General features: G+C 42.4%; 1 protein-coding gene and 3 non-coding genes across 4 annotated transcripts; all 4 read right to left on the bottom strand.

The window, feature by feature from the left end:
• Window positions 1-1,394: 1,394 nt before the first annotated feature.
• rps13 (ribosomal protein S13) lies at window positions 1,395-8,167 on the bottom strand. Its single transcript, XM_048545027.1, has 6 exons — window positions 8,089-8,167; window positions 7,417-7,465; window positions 6,072-6,150; window positions 4,539-4,708; window positions 3,700-3,800; window positions 1,395-1,480 (listed from the first exon to the last, which is right to left on the bottom strand). Exons 1-6 carry the CDS (start codon window positions 8,109-8,111, stop codon window positions 1,447-1,449), a joined length of 456 nt encoding a protein of 151 aa, XP_048400984.1. The 5' UTR covers window positions 8,112-8,167; the 3' UTR covers window positions 1,395-1,446.
• LOC125459576 (small nucleolar RNA SNORD14) lies at window positions 3,507-3,602 on the bottom strand. The gene has a single exon (XR_007249042.1). It is a non-coding gene; the product is annotated as a small nucleolar RNA SNORD14 (small nucleolar RNA).
• LOC125459574 (small nucleolar RNA SNORD14) lies at window positions 3,903-3,996 on the bottom strand. Its single transcript, XR_007249040.1, has one exon. It is a non-coding gene; the product is annotated as a small nucleolar RNA SNORD14 (small nucleolar RNA).
• LOC125459575 (small nucleolar RNA SNORD14) lies at window positions 4,851-4,942 on the bottom strand. Its single transcript, XR_007249041.1, has one exon. It is a non-coding gene; the product is annotated as a small nucleolar RNA SNORD14 (small nucleolar RNA).
• Window positions 8,168-23,277: the final 15,110 nt, after the last annotated feature.

Consider the following 23,277-nt stretch of genomic DNA (forward strand, 5'->3'; position numbering starts at 1 on the left):
GATACAATAAACCTAACAGGTCAGGTTTCACAAATAACCAAAAAGCCAGCCTTCCTGCTTCTCTGATACTGCTTGGCCTGTGTTCATCCAGCTCTATCCTTTGTTGTTATATCAGATTCTGCAGCTCCTACTATCTCAGGTCAGGTTTCACTCTGGAAATTGATTTATCCAGTATTACCAGAAGCTTGGACAAAACTATACCACTAAAAAAAAAATCAGTAAATGATAATGACTTGGTAATGTTAAAATACACAGTGTGCATATTTTCAGTTGTTTATTGCACCTATCCAAATTTTAGTTCTCTTGGAAAAAAGGGAAGATTAACCACTCCTCTGAATAATAATTCTATTAGTCTGATAGCTCTATTATTGAATATTCCAAAACAGGGGATTAAACAGAATACACACTTGTATCTGACTAGAAACGTTCATGTGAACTGGTTAGTGAAAAGCTACCCGATCACCCCAGAAGAGACCTCAAATTTTTTTGGCATGAAATATGGATTCCAACCTCTTCTTTACATGAATAAATGCAAAAAAGGGAATGGTTAAAAACCCTCATAAGTCAAGAATTTAGCAATGCTTGGAAGTTACTTAAAACGCTGTTTCAATACTGTCGAGAAGCAAATTGCTCCCACTCCCTGGTTCTTAATGAACTGCTGCAGGGCTGGTGATGACAACTGGAAATGTGGGGGGTTGCAGGGCACCCAACAGTGCTCAACTTTTTTTTTTGGGGGGGGGGGGGGGAGGAAAAAGAGAGAGAAGGTGGATTTATAACTATATAGAAGATTGAAAAAGTCAAATAGTTGTTGACTTTCAATTTTCCACAAAAGCACCAATTTACTTCAATGTAAATCAAGAAACTTACACATACAAACATTCAATTGTGTTTTCTGGCCTTTTTTGTTCTGATTAAAAGATCAAGTTAGCTCCATTTTCAACACAGTGGTCTTCACAATTTAGGATGCAACTTTCATCCCCATCCTATATCTACCGTTTTGGGTTTGTTTATGCAATGGTACCCATCAATAGCAGTACCTCAAACCACAGAATTCTGGAGAAACTCAGTTTTAGCAGCATATGTGAAGAGAAAGTTAAACAAATGTCAACATCAAGTCCAGTGACGCTTCAAAACATAAGCTACTATACTTAACTTGAAACAACTGTTTCTCTTTCTACAGGTGCTGCCAGGACCCTACAGTCTCTCCAGCATTGTGTTTCAGATTGCCAACATCCACAGTAATTTGCTTTATTATTTAGTACTCAAGTTAAATAAGGAGTTCCAAATCCTCCAATCAGAAATGTATTTGGAAACTGCCCTGACATTATGTCATATGTAAATAATGGGATGATAAAACAAAACTCTCAAAAGAAAGTCAGACAGGTTGACACGAATAAGATAGAAGAATTTTATTTTTCAGGTCCAGTAAACCAATGAAGAAACTTCTTAGGCAACAAGTGCTGAAGCTGTGGAGGATTCACTGTGGAGAAAAAAGTAGTGATAATTAGCCTACTGTATGGACAATAAAACTGATCTGAGAGATGCAAAGTCCACTCCTTATTTATCAATACCTAGAACTGCTAAACATTGACAGCATCACGGCTGTGCAAATTTGAGAAAGAACAAACCAGTTCAATCCAGTTTTGAATCTTATTGCATCAAGTGCATCGCCAAAGTTAAAAGAGATTCAATGAGAATTTCTGCCTCTAACTATACTTTCAGCCAGCAAGTTAAACACCCAACAACCTCCAAAGTTGGTTCCCTTAATTCACCTCTGATTTTAAGAATACCACTTGGCATAGGAACTTTTCAATGGAAAATATCTTGTCCTATCCATGATATTTTCCACTGGCATTAAAATACCTGAAGGCCCAACTGTATGAATTAGCTAGAGTCAAGAAAGTATACCAATGACTCTACTTCTTCAGCAGGCTAAGGAAATTCACATGTTAGCAATGACTCTTACCAACAACTTCTACAGAATGTTTTCTAACTCTAACCCTAACCCTATCGCAGGTGCATCAGGGCACACCACAGCTTGGTATGGCAACTGATCTGCCCCAGATTGAAAGAAATTACAAGGAGTTGTGAACACAGCCGTGTCCAAAATGAAAACCAGCCTTCCTTGTAATGACGCCACCTACACTTCCCACTCCCTCAGGAAAGGAGCTAACACAATCAAAGCCCCCTCCCCTCAATAGTTGTACTCTCTTCCATGGGGCAGAAAAACATACCAACAGATTTAAGTCACACTATGAACAGGGCTCTCATTTTAGAGTTGATCTTTCTCAGTAGCTATGACATTATATGCTTCATTCAGTTCTACTACCCTGAAGTATTATAGAAGGTACAATTTGTCTGGTTAGCATACAATACATGACTTTTCACCATCTCAGTACACATGAGAAGTCAAACCAAAATCAATCCAAACTCTGCAATTTGACATCCCTCAATTAAGGTTCTGCCACAGTACCTCCGATCTAACAAATGCCAGTCCATCTAAACATTCGTCAGTGAAAATATTTTGGCCTCCAACATTTTTGTAAAATTCTGACATCGGCTCCAGTCTTGACATATTCCTACAATCTACAGATGCCTTCAAAGAAGCAACATTTTCACGAATGCTTCTCAGTCATGCACGTGAGAAGAGTTTAAAAACATTCGAGTCTAGTGAATGCATAAGGATTTGGAGGGAGCATGGTAAACTTCACTAAAAGCAGCTTTCCAAACTCAAATATCCATTGACTAAAACCCTTGCTTCCAGGCAATGATAAAAAAGACCTCATTAAAATATAACTGCTGTATCAAATACAAACCTGACTGATTCTTCTCAATGCTAGGAATTAAACATACCTTATCAAGCAACTTTTTCTTTAATTCATCCTGACTGTACGCGACTAGCCTCCAAGGGTCTGGGCCCGAAACGTCACCCTTCCTGCTCCTCTGATGCTGTTTGCCCTGCTGTGTTCATCCAGCTCTACACCTTGTTATCTTAAAACTTGACCTGTTCCAATATACCTTCTATACCAGAAATGATCCCCCTCCTTTCTTTGGAGGGTAATGATGTTGGCAGTCTTTTGGAATCAGGTTGGTAGCCTGTGATGAATGGCTACAGGTGCCATTATTTTTTTCTAATGGCAGTTTAGGGTACATCACCTGGAGTCAGATTTAATTGACATTTAAAGGATGCCAAAATTTTAATTGTTACTCTTTCAATACGTTAATCCTAATATTTCATATGTCTCAAACTAGTGTCATTTCACTCCAGCAAAAAAAAAGATGCAAAATATTCATCTGAAACAAATAATTTTGGTTGCTAATGGGCCATTCCTTCCTCAGACTTGACTTACAAAATACCTTGGAGTTTTCAATGTTTTACTCATGCCATCACAGTGCTTAACTATGCTTTTCCATTTCCAATTTTTATACACTGCTGGGCTTTTTGCAGTAGTGATCTCTTGGTATTTTGACAAGTTTGCACTTGTTGCTTCATCTGACTATGTAGCTCACTCAGACATCCAAGGAAGAGTTTGCCAACATTAAGAGCAAATCTCTTTCTGGAAGAAACTGCGAATGGTTGGAGAAAACAGTCATCATTGTGAGCTAACAATACAGCTAGCTTGAAATAAAAAAATTATATCATATGCACAAATCAAATCTGAGCAGTATGATTTTATAAAATAGGTATTAAATACTCACTATTTCCAATTTGGTGGAAGTACCCTCTTGGACTTGTAATAACGAGCCAGCCTGTGAATCCTGCTTTCAATAAGGATCAAACGAAATTTGGCATCCTTATCCTGTGTTGAGAATACCATATTGTTCAAACTGATTGTTAGGTTTTAACTTAGGGTGTTTAAAAGGCAACCCCTTAAACTATTACTTCACCATAACTACATAGCTCACTCAGACATCCAAGGAAGGACTAACCAACATTAGGTAAAAAGCCCCTTCTGGAGGAAACTGCGAATGTTGGATAAACATTCATCATTGTGAGCTAAATACATGCAACAACAGTTGTGAAAATTGGCTTGCAACCTTAAGACAACATTCAGAATTAAAAATATAAAATACAGGCAACATGATATTTTAGACTGCAAATCTTAAATTTGCATCTCGGTTTAACATTAAATCATTTTCTATAATACAATCTAAGCCTTCGGCTACTCTGTCTCAAGTCCTTTCATATGCAACTTCAACTCCAAACAAAACTTGATATTTATATCTACTTTTCCCATTTACTATCTTTCATGGGTAGGGCCAGAGGAGTTAAGCAGTTTTGCTGAGATAACCAGTGTTGGCCATTATTACTCTGCTGAAATGGATAACAACTGCTGGAAACCAAACGTGCAGGCAGATTAACCACTGGGAAAAGACTGAATTACTGGCAGCGGAGGGGCTGTTGAGGCAAACTTTCCACACAACTGCAATTACCAGTACTAAACTGAACTGATGAAAACTTCCAGAGCACACTAATCTTTCTGTTTAAAGCCATGAGCATTCTTGAGCGAAGCCTAACAGCTTTGAGTCGCACTAACCTTCCTGTTCCTCTCCAAATGTTTGCGGACAGCCACAGCAGTCTTGATCAAGTGGTACAAATCCTCTGGAAGGTCTGGAGCAAGCCCCTTTGACTTCAGGATCCTGAGAATTTTGTTCCCAGTAACAAAACGCACCTGGGCAACACCATGCGAATCCCTAAGGATCACACCTAAAAGACAGGTTTAAAAACTTTTCTTTAGACATCTAATTTAACTGGCCAAATTGAATGACAATTCTATGTACTAATGTGCTTTAGAACAACAATTTAAATACATCTACTCTCAGTGAAACAGCCAGTTACTTGGAAATGCTCACTCAGACATCCAAGGAAGGTCAAACCAACACATGGACTAAACCTTTCTGGGGGAAACTGCGAATGAATTGGAAACAGTCATCATTGTGAGCAAATCACCTAACAGTACAACTGCCCCACTAGTTCACAGCAAACAAAATATGTGACAATATTTAACCAAACTGGATCAAGGGGCAGAAAACAGAAAAGGTCACTAACTCTTAAAAATGCTAATTAAGCTTACTTTAAGCAAAGTAACTTTCGATTCTCAATTAAATGACAAACTGAAAATTTTCAACTTAAAGTTAATATTGGCAGCTGAGTTGATTATGTCATATTGCATTAGCCACGAAAAGAATGCACACACTTTTCAGAATTTGTACAACAGGAAGCCATAGGTTTATAAATTTAATCCATCAGGATAACAGCCATTTAGTACAGGGAAGTTTGAAAGCCCTGTTCCATCCGGAAACACTAATTCTGCTGCTCTTTAGACATTAATGGAAAAATATTAAAGCACAATCAGCACTCCAGCAGATATTACAATACAAAAAAATTGCTTTGAGGGGTTTACTATTTTCTTGCTGTTAATAACAGCAAATGTTTGTTTATAGTGCTTACCCATGCCCCAAAAGTTGCTACTAAAATATATCCACCATTTCATAAGGCATATTTCCTCAATTCTAAGTACTGACAACTGAGTGCCAGACCCCTGATCCAGTGAAAGCTTTTGCTCGATGTAAACGTATCAACCTTCCTCTTAACACTCACTTACCTTGACCCCATCTGCTGTAAATACAACCCAGCTCATGTATCTCAGCATCTTGAAAGCCTGACACCATTGCAGTAGTGTTTTCTGGATAATCTTAATGACACTGACATTTACTCAAGCGTGGTGCAGAATTGTACACTTTAGCAGCTAAGGGAAAACCACTAATTTACTCAAATTAGCATAACTTTCTTGTTTTTCTCTCATTTCCATTTAGAATGAGAACAATCCTCTAGTATAGCAGTACTCGGGGCATCACACTACCTTAAAAAAAGCCTGCCCATGCTTAACAAAAAGCAATTCAGACCAAAAATTCTTCAGACTTGAAGCAGAACTCTGCACAAATGCTGCCTGAACGTTTCCCATATACTCCTTTTATTTCAAGTTGCCAGCACCTTCAATATTTTCCTTGTGTTAGCAATGCGTCAGCTTCTGCACTGAAAATTCTACACAACTGAATTGTATACTCACCAATCTGAGATGGGGTCAAGCCCTTCTTTGCGAGCTTGTAAATTTGTTCTTTTACATCATCTGATGTTAGTTTGAGCCACTAGAAGAGAGACAAAATAGAAATGTCACAACATAAATAAAGCCAAGATCGTCCTGTTGAATCTATTAAATTTCAGATACAAGCTGGACAAAAATTGCTCAAGAGCACTAGTACACAATAATACAAACTTTTTGAGAAGGCTGCAAATAATTACAAACAAACAATCACATTCAAGTATTGAAGAGATCAGTAATAGACTAGCTATAGACACCGGTCATCCCTGATCAAAACTATCAGAACAGCAAACAGATGGGTTAATATTGCAAGATGATATGGCTGATTTTGGACTAAGCTTCATTTTCTGAGGAAGGTTCACTGGACCAGGAACGTTAACTTTTTTTTCTCCTCTACAGACGCTGCCAAACCTGCTGAGCTTTTCCAGCAACTTTGTTTTTGTTCCTGATTTACAGCATCCACAGTTCTTTTGGTTCTCCATTTTTCACACCCACACATGAATCTGTGAAGGCCCCAGACCAGTGGTCCCTCGCCTTACATTCACTCATGGTACACCCTCAATTCTAACATTGTGGATTCTTCTCGCACCCTTTTATTTGCCTATGAGCACCCAAGTACCTCTGAACATCACACTGGAGCAAATTCCTGTAGATGCTGGAATCTATACTGAACACAACATACAGCACCCATGTCAAAAGAGCAAGCTAACAAGGAGTCTTGACTCAAAAGATTAGTTTACTCTCTCCAAGGATTTTATCTGAACAAAGATATCTACAAGCTGTCCATCTTGAAAAACAAATCCTCTTCTGACTAAAGTGAATAATTTTGCCCTTCCTCACATTATAACCCAGTCACTTTGTTTGCCAGTAAGGCAATCTGGGTACAGCTTTTTGCAGACTGCATTCACCCGAGCTCACTCAACCCAAACCATCTCCATATCATTAGAAAAGCAAGCTTCATTATCACTGGTCCTTCACACCAGTTATAAACATATTGTAAATAGCTAAGGCCACAGCACAAATCACTGGAGTACTCCAGTTACAGTCTGCCCATTTAGAAGTGCCTCATTTCACCCAACCATCCATCAGTTAATAACCTTCTGTCCATGCTGACACCAGAACTTTAGGAAGGTTTAACACATACATTCACTTTTTAGCTGGGACACTATTAATTGCTTTTTGAAAAGCAAAATATGCAATATATAGGATTCTTTGTAATCCAACTAGTAATACCCTCGAAAACGTATCAGCCAGGATTTTTTAAAAATATAATCGCATGTAACAATTACTTGAGAAAAATCGATTGACTTACAGTGGGCACACTGCGCCTGTAAGGTAAAGCTGACTGGGACAAGCCCTTGCTGCAAACAAGAAAAGGAGAAAATAAACATGCAGATCCATCTCTAACGACAATCCAAAGTTTCAGTCTCTCCTTTATGCATTTTTAACACAATGGAAAGTGCGGCAAGTTACGTTGCCTCCGAAAGGCTGAATGCTTTTACATGATCTGCTTGTCTTCATTATCATCATCCAAATCTGTTTTGGATCAACGATGAAACTGAAGCACTAAGCATAAAAACCGAAAAAACCATGCTATCAGCAGCACCTTCTCCACCCCACCCCCACAGGTCAGGACGCACACGCTGTAACCCAGAAATGAATTCAGCCATCGAGCTGCGTGTTGTAGAGACACAGGCCGCGAATTAAACACTTGAACAAAGGACAAACAGTGGGGATGCGGAAAATATTTCTGGTCGAAACTGTCCAGGTTAAGGCCCGAGGTCGGGCGTCAGGCCTACGTGGCTCCTCGTGGGGCTGCTCCAGGAGCTCCGCCACCATCCGCCCGCCCGAAAAAGCCGCCACTCCCATCCGCAGCAAGCCCCCTTAACTTTCCCTCCGTGAGCAGCTACAAAACAAGCTGCGCAACGCCAAGAGCCCACTAAGTTGAAGCGCGCTTGATCTCCACCTCCTCCCGGGCCCTTACCCAGGAGCGTGCATTCGACCCATGGCGGTGACGGAAAAGAAAGAGAAGGAGGGTTCTGCGCCTGCGCCTCTTCTGTCGCCGCGCCCCGCCCATGTTAGTAATACGCCTGTGCAGTCCCACCCCTCCATGCTCGCGTTTGGCTGGTTCGCGCGGATCCTCGAGCGCGCTCCCTCAGCGGTGGCGCGCGTCTCATCCCGTGAATGGGAGGCGGAGGCTGCGGGAGGTCGGCGTTTCGGGACTTAGTGGGGGCTACACCAATCAAGGATCCACACCAAGTTCAGAACCTGTAGGTAAATTCAGCTCCGCGGGGCGCCTAGGGCCATATCAGTTCCAGGAATGAAAGGAAACAGATCAAAATCACCACTGTGTACTGGGGATATGTTTGTGTTTATGAATGTGTGTTGGGACGCCGTTTTCTTTTGTGCTGAAGTGCATGTACATTGACACTAGAACGGCCGGCTGCTGGAAATGCAAAAGACAGTCAGTAATCTGAATCGCTAACTCTAGCTAACCACGATCATAGCCAGCATTTTGAACTTTTCCTTCGGACTTAGAGAATGCAGAGTACTTTTTCTTTTTGTTTGTAGTTAGCCATGGTAATTACCAAAACTAACTTTGTTTCCACGTCCCTGCTCCTTCAACCACAGATTCCATATTTCCGCATTTCACATCCTTAACTATAAACACAAACATATTTTTACGACCCTTCTTATAAACTGCGGCGTTCATTATTTTCTACATTACATCGTTGTACTTGCAAACGAAACACTCCATTGTAATGCAATTATATGTCGCAAAAATATGAATTGTACATTTTTTTCTAAACATTGCTACTGCTGTCTGCTGGCCATTATTTGGCATTTGTTGTTACAATTCCGTTCATACCAATTATCGCCCGAAAATGATGCTGACCTCATTTCATTTTCCAAACTGGCCGTGGTTATAGACCAGACCAACAGCCCCGTAAAACATATAAAGGAGGTAGATTAGACTCTAATTTTTTCTTGTTATTAAGGCAGGTGTTGCGGTCCAGATGTAGTTCGATTAGTCAAACTTGCTTGATGTAAAACACACTTTATTCATATACCATAGGTAAAATACAGACAAAATAAAGGATTTGGATTAACTGTAACTCAATTGAAATATTTAACAAATTAATAAACTCCTCATTAACTATTCCAATAGAGTAATATCCCATAAGGATACCTTTGGCAAAGGCAAATTCAGTGAGATAGATTGTCACATGCAATTTTGGCAGCAGGAAGAGAACCCAAGCTTTCAGTTGTAGCAAAGAGAGAGAGGGATGTAGCAGCTTTCACAACCCCAACTGAAAGCTAAAACGAATGCTTGACCCACCCGTTCAGGTTGCTTCTATTGTTCCAACTTTAAAATAAAACCAAGGCCTCACAAGCTGTTTACCTTATTGGCTTGAAGAATACCACTCATTACCTCTGTCTCAGTTTCTCTTCACAAACAAACAGAGCAAAATACATCTCTTAAAGTCATAGTAATGTCACAACATGCACTGCCTGTGAACTATACACATGAAAGTATTGTATTTGAGGACAAAATCACGAGTTATTTTGTTAAAATATGTTTATTCAATTATATTTAATATTTGCTTATGTATACCTTATTGCAAAGCAGTGTTGATTAATTGTCATGTATTTTGTATTTGTTATGCCCTGAAAGCTCTTTGAGATCTCAAATGAAATGAAATGACGTGTTCAATGTTAATTCTTGAAACTTTTTAAAATTTGTGTCCTCAGCCATGCTGTCAAGGATCTCCAGAAGGGAGTGTATCTCCTATATAGCATGTTGATGTCACACTCTGACCTATGATACTCCGTGCAAAATGGCAAACTGTAAACTCAGCCAAGGAAGGTATGCTGGAGCTGTATACGATGCTGATTAAGCCGCAATAGAAGCATTGTGTACAGCTTTGGTCACCACATTGTATAAAGGATGTGAAAGCACTTAAGAGGGCGCAGAGGAAATTTGCTAAGATGCTGCCTGTGCTGGAAGGTCTGAAATATGATGAAGGATTGGATGGGCTGGAGCAGCAGAGGCTGAGAGAAAACCTGATAGAGGTGCAGAAGATCATGAGGGACATAGATAAAGTGGATGGGAAGGCACTTGTTTTATTTCCAGATAGGAGAGGGATCAACAACCAGAGGGAGTCTATTTAAGATAGTGGATGGGAAGCTAATAGAGGAGTTGAGGAAAATTGGCTTTCAGCCAGAGGGTTGTATGCATCTGAAACTCACTGCTAAAAGGACAATTGAGTCAAAAACACTTGAAATATTCAAGCGTTATTTAGACACTTCCTTTGCCATAGCCTTCAGGGCTATGGGCCAAGTACTGCCAATTGGGTGTCTGCAGTTAGATTTTTGCATGGACGTGATGTTCCAAAATCCTCCTTCTGTGCTATAAACATCTATGAGTCTGTGACTCTTCACATTTAATCCCCAGGATTTGACATAGGCACTAAAGGTGGAAGCTCTGAAGGATCTTAATGTAACTTTGATAGACGTCCAGATTTCACTGCAGTAAGGTAGTAAATACAACAGCATCATAGACCTTGTCATTTGTTCACTTCCAGAGATCCACATTTCCAAAGACACATAGTTGCAACTTGAAGGCAGCATTCGAACAATTGGCCTGGTGCTGTACTTGTTCCATGATGATAGTTGTTTGCAAGAGGTGATTGCCAAGATTTGGGAAGTGCTGCACATACTCCAGAGCCATCCCTTCCATTTGGATGGGGTGAGGGTGTTCAACTGGCTCGGGGAAGATTGGTGTAGGACCTTCATCTTTACAGTGTATAATGCAGCAGGGACAACAGGGGGCTTTCATATTGAAAATGTTGAATGTTGACCTGCAATTACAAATTGAAGCAGGAAAGTTGGGTGCATAAATACCTAATGTTGGAATGCTATAAGTGCCCTTTTGCAGAACAAACTTTTAGGCTGTACCTAACACCATTTTGGCATGAATCATGACTGGCACCACATTGGTGAAGGTTCTAATGCATGTGCAGTTGAAGTCTGTTGGAAAAATGCAGAGTAAGCAGATCATTATTCAATTAATGTGCAACACTGGTATGACACCAGCCATTTTGGAGTCTTATGTTTCAATGGGTACCCATGTCACTTCACAGATCAGAGATAAATACATGTTAAGCATGCAATCCCACCTCCATCTTCATCGTGGAATACAGCAAGGATTCTCAACTTCCTGATTCTGACACCCCACTCCAAGTTATAAAAATTTGGGGCTGTCTTATAACACATTAACTTTTTTTATTGTTCACTGTACAATCAATCATATATTAGTATTTATGTTTCACTTCCTTAGGATGAAACTTGTTAATTCTGAGCAACAACTCTGCCATAGTGTGAAGTATCTTTGACAAGTACACACACATGTTATTTTCAATGCCACTTCATCAGAGAATAATGATGGATAGCGCATGAAGCAATGGAGAAATAAGCATTTATTGAGAGGCAGTTCCATTCTTTCATCTTTGTCACTCTTTAACAAATAAATATCTGGTGGAATTAACTCAGAACAGGACCAACATGCAGATATGGCACATCTGTCTGTCAGAGAAGTCCATGGCCATGAACAAAAAACTCCGAGTCTGAAGTATGAGCTAACTATGATAATGCCTTCAGCTATTAATTTTGATTTTACACATGGAAAGAGAATCAATCTGGATCCTGATTTTTGTGAGTTGCGGGTTCAGAGACTGACAAATTTCTTTCTTTTTACCCTGCTTTCCAAGACGTCATGATGTGTACTTTCTCCCCAAAGACTCAGTCGGTCCATGTACCTTCAATATAATTCTGAGCCCTGTAGAACCAGGAAGCTGAGAGAAATGGGTTGTTCCTTGTTAGGTAGTGCCAGATTTAATCTACACTGGCAGTATTGAAACTAGGTTTTGGACACCTATTCCCTTTTGCCTGAATATTGTATCCTAATAACTGTCATGACATAGCTGCAGATCTGAGTTAGGCAAGGGACTTTCATTCTGCCCCCAGCACATTCTCCCCTCAAAGGCTTTTCTGAATTCCTTCTTTCCGTCACAATTACCAGCTTTCTGAGGGGAATGATAATTTAATTTTACCTGCATGGTACGCTTCCAACTGACACGGGTATGCTCCAGCCAAGACAGAAAACAGTTAAAAAGAGTAGTTCATTAACTTGACCCATGCAATACTGGACTAATCATTTTTCGCCACCAAAAACGCAGATTTCAAGAAATACAGACTCCCCTGTCAACTTTAATGAAACTTAAAGTTGTAATTGTCCTGTCTTGAAAAATGCAACTTCAAGAAATGATCTGAATTTTCCATTGAAGTCAATGGAAAAGTTGTTGTTAGATCCTGTAAGAACTTGCCCTTCAGAAAAATAAAGTTTTAAAAAATACCTTGAATGTTGAAGTATTGTACATGGCTAAATTTCAATCTTGGTAAAAGATATGGCCTTAAAATGAAATAAAGTCAACATTTTAAAAGGAATTTGCTAACGTTCTGTATCCCCCTCACTCAGTGCTCATTTTGCTCACCACTGATCCTGCCTCATGAATGTCCTGCTCACTACCCATATAGTCTTTGATCCACTCATTCATAGTGCAATTTCATGTACCCTCTCTTGCTGGCTAATCCACTCTCACGGATGACACCCCAAATTGCCAGGTCCCCCACTCCCTAACCCGCCCCAGTGCTGACAATCTTCTAAACTGTGCCCTCTCCTGCTCCTCAAACTACCCTCTCACTGTGAACCCTTTGAATTGTGGCCTGTACTGATTCCTGCCTGACCTCGCCTTCATCCATGTGGGTTCTGCAAGTCAAAGTTGCTGTTTTTGCTTGTCAGTGCTGGAGGGTTAAATTTGCTCCTCTTTTTTCAATCTTCCTGGTCAGCTGCAATTAAAAAATTCTGTTATTCTTAGCACAAGGTTGCATATGTCTGTATTTAAATGTAGCTAATTTATACTGTAGCTACAAGGAACTGATGTTTATTTTTATTCTTTATTATCATTGGGTGCTTTTTCTTCTTGAGAGATGGAGAGAAAGAGAGGGAGAGCTTTTACCAGCAGGTTCTACAAATATATTAAATTATTTCATCTCCTCCTCTGACAAAAGCAACTCCTTGAAATGCAAGGCTGTTTGCTTATTTCCTTGCTTGAGCTCATTTTCTCCAAGCTTGATAACTGCTGGTGATGTCTTCAATTTCAGTATGCGACATTCCCATGAAGATGTAAATTAAAAGTAGGAGATAAAGTTCTTTTCAACCCCACACACCCTCAGGAGTGAGTGATTCATTTTTTTACCTTTGTTTAAAATGTTGGTATCAGCTTGGTTGTGTGGCACCTTACAAACCAGCAACATCCACCAGGGGAAACAAAGTGTGGAGCTGGATGAACACAGCAGGCTCCACACTTTGTTATCTTGGATTCTCCAGCATCTGCAGTTCCCATTATCACATCCACCAGAGGAACAAGGGCAACTGAAAAATGTGTGCATGTTGCTATTAAATGCTAACCTGAAATTATGCCTCATTCTTCCTGTGTTGATGGATCAAAATCCTTGAAATTGCTCCAAAACACCAGTGAGAAGTGTAATTTCAAACACAACACTAAAATGGTAATAATCTGTAGATTACAAACTAAATCTTGAGAAATTGGTATAGGATAAGAGTTGCATGGGCCGATGGGTTCCAATCCATAATGCACAGATACTAATTCTGAAGGAGAGGTCTTCTACAGGGTGGGCCAAAGGACTAAAAATTAATGATGACATTCAACAGCTGCACAAGAAGATAGATTGTATAGGATGGGCTGAATGGTTAAAGTTGTTGATGCACGACAAGCTGCATGACCTTGGATGAGTCTTGTTAAATGGGTCGACGATGGTGCCTGCAACTTGTTCTTTTCTGTAGCTATGTTTTGTCTTCAGTATCTGCTTTCTTTGTACCAGCAGTTTGTTACACTGTATAAGAGAGAGAGTTTTGTTCTAAGTTGCTAGACTTTGCGTCGGCTTGGAATCTTGAACAGTGCCAGGAATGAACCTAAGCCTCCAGACCAGCCATTGATCAAGGGGCCCTCGATGGGAAGAAGGGCATGAGACTTATTGCTTTTTCCAGAAGGGTGTGAAACTTGTTGATTTTTCTCTTTTCCATTTATTATTACCACTATAATGATTATTATAAATTAATAAACATTCATATTTAAGCAAATTGCAGCTGTCGTTTCTCTTAGGGAGGCAACAGCCTAGTGTTATTTTCACTGGACGGTTCATCTAGAAATCCAGATAATGTTCTGGGGACATGGGTTTAAATCCCGCCACAGCAAACGGTGGATTTGAATTTAATAATCTTCTGGAATTGAGAGTCTAATGATGACTGTGAATCCATTGTCGAATGTCAGAAAAGCCCATCTGGTTCACTAATGTCCTTCAGGGAAAGGAACTGCCAGCCTTACCTGGTCTGGTTTATATGTGACTCCAGACACACAGAAGTGTGGTTGACTCTTTACTGCACTCTGTGCAATTAGGGGTGGGCAATAAATGCTGCCTCACCAGTGATGCCCTCATCCCATGAATGAATAAAAAGATTATTCGCCATGTACAAATAATGCCATGTACAACATGTGGAGAACACACTGCCCTCCGAAGCATGAAGGATGTAAGAGAGATCAAATCAGATGTTGAGGAAGGAAAGGAAAACAAACAGAAGACAAGGTTTGCACTCCACTCCAACACAAAAAATGTTGAAAACATGATAATACATAACACATAAGGCACCTAAAGCTGATCCCAATCAGAATTCCTTCATTAAAGACCTGCATGACTTTCCTATTGACATGCAATATTCCACTGTAAATAGGCAGATTCAATAAGGTAAAATACATTCACCTTTTATGAAGGATGTCATGATTTTGAGTGCTCCATGTGATCTGTCAGTTAATGCATCTGTGATGCCTTGTAATCAACCCAGTTTCACCTTTACTTTCAGATTCTGTCAAAAGTGCTCACATTACACCTCACATAGTTTATGTGCCTCAAATATGCCTACAATATCTGCTGTATCTTCTCCAGTTACGAGACAGTATTTGTGATGCAGTCAGAACCTTCACCTTCTTTTCACACAGATTGCTTTAATATCAAACCCAATACCAACACATTTGGGCCTGTCAAGAAATTCAAGCCCATTGTTCAGAAGCCTGTATAGAAAGATGAGTGCTTGCACAGTTCTCTGTTGGAAGCATTACAATCGGGGCAAAACAGAGAACATCTTAGCAAGATTTCTAAGATGATAAATGGTAATCTTAAAATAATTCATTTATTGCACTGGAGAATAAACAGTCTGAACTTTTGACACCCAGCTGGAGCACACAGTGGAATTACACACAGTGGAAACCGACAACATCAGCAGAAACAAAAAAGCTACAAGGCATAGTGAAATATTCTCAAACAGGACCATCAGTCACTGCACCTTGTGCACCTCCTGCCCCTATCCACATTTTCCAAAAACTGAGGAGCTCACAACCAAACTGAATGCAAATGTAGAAGGGGCACAAACTGTGTTATTAGAAGTGATTCAATCTGGCACTGATGCAGCTTGCTCAAGTAAGGTCTCATTCTGAGGAACACAGTGCAAATCAATCGAAGGCCATGTTCTGTGCAAAAATCAATCTGTTCAAGCCCATACATTTCTTGGTGAGCACTGTTGTAAATAATCACAATGACCTTAAAATGTCATTCAGATTATTTTCAAGAATATAGAAGAAGTGTTAACATTTTGTGGTCTGGTTTGAATGCATTTTTTTTTTGTTGGTTGCTAAATGTTGTTTTGAACAGTTTGTGTCTTATGGTTCCCAGGACCTTGAGATCTGGGAATACTTTGAGGTTTTAGTTTGTATCTTGAGGGTGCCTGGTGACTTGAAAGTGCATTGTGTGCCTGTATCTATGTGGAGCATACATGGTTAATGTAATATCCTTGTAAGAAATGGTCAGTGGTTGAGTAAAGCAAAAATCTGTGAAATGTTGATGCAAAAAAATTGGTTTTATAAAGCTTGGTAAAAATCTGTCTTTTGGAATTGGATTTGTATGGTGTTTGGAATTGGGTAAATTTTAGACCTTGAAATTACCATGTTTGGAATTTCATTTTCTGGCCAGAATGAAAACATCAGTGAATCTTTAATTTTGGATGATAAGATTGGTTCCTTATTAATATCCAAGTGATAGGGAAATTGGTCTGTTGAAATCGCAAATTCCTCTGTGCAAGAAGTTTGGGAAAGGCAAATTTAACAAAGGGGTGTGCTTTTCCACCATTCAAGGAGGAGGAGAGACAGATTGTGTAGTTACATGCAGGAGTATACACCCCACCCACATCTTTTCGAATCTGAATACTAATTAACCCATTCAGCTTGATGTAGAATGGATGGAGCTTATTTGTTTTTGTCTAGAAATTGTCGACACTGAAGGCTGAACTCATTTGCCAAATTTCAACATCGCAATACAGTGATGGATGAGGCATCCTCAACCCATCAAGCCATGTATCAAGAACACATTTCAGTGTTGTAGGAGTACAGCGGAAATATTAATTGTATAGAGTGTCAGGAATCTCAAAACCATTGAACCTGCTTACATTGAGGCACATCATGACAAAAACTGTATTAATACTCACATGTTCTGGGATTCTAAAACACTCAAATGGAATAGTTACCAGAAAATTTAAATGGATCCTGGGAAATGAGAATGTGCATGCACACTGTTTCAATTGTTCACACATAAAAAGGGTTAGTGACTTTAAGGGAATAAACGGAATATTGAATGTGGACAAATTTACAGAGAGATATATCAAATACCTGGGATGAGTCATCAAGTAACTTTTGGGTCATTTGAGAAAAAGAACAAATAAATAAGCTGTACTTCAATGAAACAGATATATTTGACTTCTGTTTTAAAATATGGGATTATGTTCCATGGGATACCCATCTCTACAGGTCTCCGGAATTAGATATGGCAGAAAAACTAAGTTGCACAATTGGATGAGATGAAGTAATTAAGGGTGGAGGCTGGTGGCAGAAGGCAGTAAGCAATTAGAATAATGAGTTGAAGTGGCAAATCAGGTTAAAATGTGACAATAGTGAAAAGGAAGTTTAGAAGAGAGTGCAAAACTGATAGCTTTTTCCTGGTGATGTTTGTGTCCTTATCTTACTTTTAAGAGAAATGATCAACCCACGATCCATGGCATCAAGATCATACGTGGGCAGATAAGTAAAACCACACAGATTATTTGATAATATCATGTGGGAGCCAAGAATGCATGACATGGTCTTGGGATAGCGATGCAAGTGTGAAAAAAGGAATGTTATCTCAGAGGTAATCAGCATGAGATGGTAATGGTAATGCACTGAATAACGGGTCTCAGACATATACACCGATTTTAAATGATTAGTTTGGCTTGGAAGAGCCCCAAAACAATAGTTTAAATGATAAGACACTGGCAAAAAAATCATAGAGAAACTAACTTTAAAACAACGAAATAACACAGCGTGGAACTGGAGAAACACAGTAGACCAGACAGCATCAGAGGAGCAGGAAAGCTGACGTTTCGGATGGGGAGCCTTCAAAAGGGTCTGGAGAAGGGTTCCGACTCGAAACATCAACTTTCCTGCTCCTCTGATGCTGCCTGGCCTGCTGTGTTCCTTCAGATCCACACTGTGTTATCTCCGACACCAGCATCAGCACTTCTGACGATCTCTTTAAAACAAGAAAACAATATGAGAGTTAGTGAAAGTGATTTTCGAAAACATTACAGTCAAAAAAAGGGTGACTGGTTGTTATGTCAAAACGTTGCAGAAGTGAAAGAGTGTGGATGACATACACATACTGCACGTTGAGCATTTCACTGACGACACCGGGAGGGAAAATCACAAGATGCTGCAGCTCCTGGCCTGAGCCTATTGGCGCATGAGCTGCTAGGGTCACATTTTTTCTGACTCTGTTTGAGAGCATTTATTGCATTTGACACAATTATATCATTTTTGCTTGATATCATCTCTGCAACGATGTTGGCTCCTTCCAGACCCCGTGGAGTGGACCAGTGCCGGACGAAACTTACAGAGTGAGGCGGTTTGGGATGATGTACGAACACTTTAAAAATTACCATCACAGAGGTTGGAAGCTGCTTTCGTTTCTGCATGGGAAGTCATTTTTGACAAACCCGCAGAGATTTCCAGCATGTTACGATTGATGAAAGGCATCAAGGCGAGATCGCTTGGAGCATCTCAATGAAAGAGAGTTTCAACTCGTCACCCTCTAGCGCCGACCGTCCTTTGCTTGGATGAACCAATCTTACTTTGAAATAGATAATAAATTGTGAGGCTGGATGAACACAGCAGGCCAAGCAGCATCTCAGGAGCACAAAAGCTGACGTTTCGGGCCTAGACCCTTCTTTGAAATAGTTTTGCTTTCACTCATCAGTTTCTTCAAGACTAAGGTGTGGGTATAGACAAACGCTGGTCTCCCAGGCTATGCCTGCGTCTTTGCGAGGATATGAACCATGGTTGGGAAGATGGGATTGACATATCACAGCCTTCACAGAGACGTGGCTCAGAGATTGCTCGGGAGTGACCGCTTCATGCTGCACGGTATAGATGGTGTAGGGAGAATAGATGGCGGAAGTGTCAGAGGATGATGTATTGTATCCGGAGGTTGATGGGGTGGTGTGTGAGGACGAGGGGGTTCTCTTAGGGCGGCTACGGAGGGGGCGGGGTGTGAGGGATGTGTTGCGGGAAATGCGAGAGACACGGTCAAGGTCGTTCTCGATCACTGTGGGGGGAAAGTTACACCTCCTCCCACCCACCCACCTCCAAAAATTACATCCCCTGTTCCCAATTCCTCCGCCTCCGCTGCATCTGCTCCCAGGATGAGGCATTCCACTCCCACACATCCCAGATGTCCAAGTTCTTCAAGGACCGAAACTTGCCCCCCACAGTGATCGAGAACGCCCTTGACCGCGTCTCCCGTATTTCCCGCGACACATCCCTCACACCCCGCCCCCGCCACAACCGCCCAAAGAGGATCCCCCTTGTTCTCACACACCACCCCACCAACCGCCGGATACAACGCATTATCCTCCGACACTTCCGCCATTTACAATCCGACCCCACCACCCAAGATATTTTTCCATCCCCACCCCTGTCTGCTTTCCGGAGAGACCACTCTCTCCGTGACTCCCTTGTTCGCTCCACACTGCCCTCCAGCCCCACCACACCCGGCACCTTCCCCTGCAACTGCAGGAAATGCTACACTTGACCCACACCTCCTCCCTCACCCCCAACCGAGGCCCCAAGATGACTTTCCATATTAAGCAGAGGTTCACCTGAACATCTGCCAATGTGGTATACTGCATCCACTGTACCCGGTGTGGCTTCCTCTACATTGGGGAAACCAAGCGGAGGCTTGGGGACCGCTTTGCAGAACACCTCTGCTCGGTTCGCTATAAACAACTGCACCTCCCAGTCACAAACCATTTTCACTCCCCCTCCCATTCTTCAGATGACATGTCCATCATGGGCCTCCTGCAGTGCCACAATGATGCCACCCGAAGGTTGCAGGAACAGCGACTCATGTTCCGCTTGGGAACACTGCAGCCCAATGGTATCAATGTGGATTTCACCAGCTTCAAAATCTCCCCTTCCCCCACTGCATCCCAAAACCAGCTCAGTTCGTCCCCTCCCCCCACTGCAACACAAAACCAGCCCAGCGCGTCCCCGCCTCCCTAACCTGTCCTTCCTCTCACCTATCCCCTCCTCCCACCTCAAGCCACACCTCCATTTCCCACCTACTAACCTCATCCCGCCCCATTGACCTGCCTGTCCTCCCTGGACTGACGTATCCCCTCCCTACCTCCCTACCTGTACTCTCCTCTGCACCTATCTTCTCCTCTATTCATCTTCGGTCAGCATCCCCCTCTCTCCCTATTTATCCCAGAAGCCTCACCCCACCCCACCTTTTCTGATGAAGGGTAGAGGCCCGAAACGTAAGCTCTTGCGCTCTCAAGAAGCTGCTTGGCCTGCTGTTCGTCCAGCTCCACACTTTGTTATCATCGAGAGGTAGTACTTTGATGAGGACTTTGAAAAGTGACCTGTCTCGGGGCTTCCAGTTAAAGCCTAGAATGACGAATGTTCCTGCATCTCCCTCTCCCTTCATTTCGAATGGGAGCCAGCGCTCCGCTGCAGTCGACGCTGCAAATATTACAGGGAGCTGCCGTTCCTCGCCTGAGCCCATCGGCGTATGAGCTGCTCGGTTCAGCTTTTCTCTGCCTCCGAGTGAGAGCATTTATTGCATTTGACACATTTATTCCACTTCTGCTTGGTATCATCTCTCCAACGATGTTGGCTCCTTCCAGACCCAGTGGAGTGGTCGAGTGCCGGACGAAAGGAGTTGATTTGTACCGTTACAGTGTGAGGCGGTTTGCGTATCATGTACCAACACTCTAAAAATTACAATCACTTAGGTCGGAAGCTGCTTTCCTTTCTGCATGAGAAATCATTTTTGACAAACCTGCAGAGATTTCCAACATATTACGATTGGCGAAAGGCATCAAGACGAGATCTCTTGGAGCATCTCAATGAAAGAGAGTTTCGAATAGTGACCGTGTGACGCCTCCCCGTCCTTCGCTTGAATGAACCAATCTTACTTTGAATTAGAGGCCAAGCAGCATCTTAGGAGCACATGAGGTGACATCTCGGTCCTTCATCAGAAATGGGGGAGGGGGCGGGGTTCAGAAATAATTAGGGAGAGAGGCGTGGAGGATGGAAGATGAGATCGTGGAGGAGATAGTTGGAGCGGAGACGGATAAGTTAAGGGCACGGGGATGGTGCCCGTTCAGGTGAGTGTTGTTGGGGAGCTAAGGAGGGGACAGGCAGTCCGGGGAGGACGGACAGATCAACGGGGCGGGATGCGGTTAGTGAGATGTTACTGGGATAACATCACATTGATTTCTATACTTCCATGAATTGATGTCCTTTATCTGCCTACGCATAGGTATGCAGGCACTGCCTTCAAACTTCCTGCCCAGCTGGAAATTAGTGTAAAACTTTGTAACTCCTTATCTTCTTACACGTCGGCATGCAGGCACTGCCTTAAGCTCCCGGTCTGTATAAATAGAATTAGAGTTAAACTGTGCAAATCTTTATCCCCCTGCACAGGGGAACATTTGTCAAGGTGTGAGACTTCTGAAGTATGTAACTTCTGTCTCTGACAAAGGGGCCAGGGCACTGACTTTGTTCCAGCCAGACACATCGGCAACTTGAAATTACAATCTGTCTCGTCAACAACCTGAAATGCCTCCTGCCATCAGCGTTCACTTCACAAAGGATGTAATAATTGTTTTCTAGCCTGTGTTTGTCTGTTGTAATAATTGTTTCATGTATCATGTGATTGTGAGAAGTGAAATAGTTTTATGTATTATGTACTTCGTAAAGTATAAAAAGTGGGGACTGTCCGCTGCTCGGGGAGAATTACTTACGAGACTCTGCACTCTGAGCCGGGTTAAATACGGTGATTCTCCACGGCTTGTACTTGCTTTGTAATAAAAGAATTTGTGTTTCTCTAAACAGGTCAGTGTCTTGTTATTGCATCAAGTCCGTGAGGGTCTCCGAAAACCAACCTGACAGTTAGAAGGTAGGAAATTGAGGTTCGGCTTAGGTGGGAGGAGGGAGTAGCAGAGCGGTCAGAACAGGTTAGGGAAGTGGGGACGAGATGGGCTGGTATTGGGATGCCGTGGGGGTAGGGGAGATATTTGGGCTGCCGGGTTCCCAAGCGGAAGTCGCTGTTCCTGCAACCTTCGGGTGGCATCGTTGTGGCACTGCAGGAGGCCCATGATGGACATGTCATCGAAGGAATGTGAGGGGGAGTTAAAATGGTTTGCGACTGGGAGGTGCAGTTGTTTATTGAGAACCGAGCGGAGGTGTTCTGCAAAGCGGTCCCCAAGCCTCCACTTGCTTTCCCCAATGTAGAGGAGGCCACACCGGGTACAGCTGATGCAGTATACCACATTGGCAGATGTGCAGGTGAGCATCTGCTTAATATGGAAAGTCATCTTGGGGCCTGGGATAGGAGTGAGGGAGGAGGTGTGGGGGCAAGTGTAGCATTTCCTGCGGTTGCAGGGGAAGGTGCCGCGTATTGGAAGGGAGTGTGGAGCGGACAAGGGCGTCACGAAGAGAGTGGTCTCTCCGGAAGGCAGACAAGGGTGGGGATGGAAAAATGTCTTAGATGGCGGGGTCGGGTTATAGGTGGCGGAAGTGTCAGAGGATGATGCATTGGATCAGGAGGTTGGTGGGGCGGTATATGAGCATGAGCGGGTATCTCTTTTGGTTGTTATTGGGGGGACGGGGTGTGAGGGATGAGTTGCCCGAAATGCAGGAGATATGGTAGAGGGCGTTCTCGACAACTGCCGCCGGGCGGGGTGGGGATTTATTTTTGCTTTCAATCACCTGTTTTCGAATAGTCACCGTCAGGTGCCAACCGTCCTTCGCTTGGATGAACTAAGATGCTGCTTGGCCTGCTGTGTTCATCCAGCTCCACACTTTGTTATCATCCAGAGGTAGTACGTTGGTGAGGACTTTGAAAAGTGACCTGCCTCGGAGCTTCCAGTTAAAGTCTAGAATGACGAATGTTGCTGCTTCTCTCTCTGTGCGTGTGCGTGTGTTTCTGTGAGGAAATGCAGAGAAATATGCGCTCTCTGCTGTGCGAGGCTGGTAGTTTTGTGGAAAGTGGAGATTTACTCCAGGCAGTAGCTACCGTGAACAGCAGGGAGCAGTAGAAGGTAGAGGAGAGAGAAGCGGCCGTGTAGAAAGTGCCGGATAATGAAGGTAATGATGGGGAGAAGGTGTTTGTGTGGGTGTGGAGGGACGGCGGTGATTCGCTTCTTGGAAGCGCAATTGGGCGTGGCGCTCTGTAAAGAGTGGTGCAAAAGGCTGCGTCACACTGTATTGGTCCGGCTGCACTGCTGCATCTATTCACAGGTGCGATCCGACTACGGAACAGTGCGGGGGCTTTGACCTGCTCCGTTTCCGACCTGGGCCGGTTCACCCCTCAGCAGCGCACCTGGTGAGCCCAGGTTCCCCGAGGAGCACCATGCGGACACTGATCCTAGTACGGACACCCGATC

Source organism: Stegostoma tigrinum, chromosome 17, assembly GCF_030684315.1.
Source record: "Stegostoma tigrinum isolate sSteTig4 chromosome 17, sSteTig4.hap1, whole genome shotgun sequence".
In the NCBI taxonomy this organism is placed as follows: domain Eukaryota; kingdom Metazoa; phylum Chordata; class Chondrichthyes; order Orectolobiformes; family Stegostomatidae; genus Stegostoma; species Stegostoma tigrinum.

Coding starts and splice junctions, on each gene's coding strand:
- rps13 (XM_048545027.1), bottom strand. CDS start 8,111: ATGGGTCGAATGCACGCTCCTGG. Junction 3,801..4,538: donor ATTTGGAGAGGAACAGGAAG/GTTAGTGCGACT, acceptor TTCTCAACACAG/GATAAGGATGCCAAATTTCG. Junction 1,481..3,699: donor CTTCCACCAAATTGGAAATA/GTGAGTATTTAA, acceptor TTTTCTCCACAG/TGAATCCTCCACAGCTTCAG.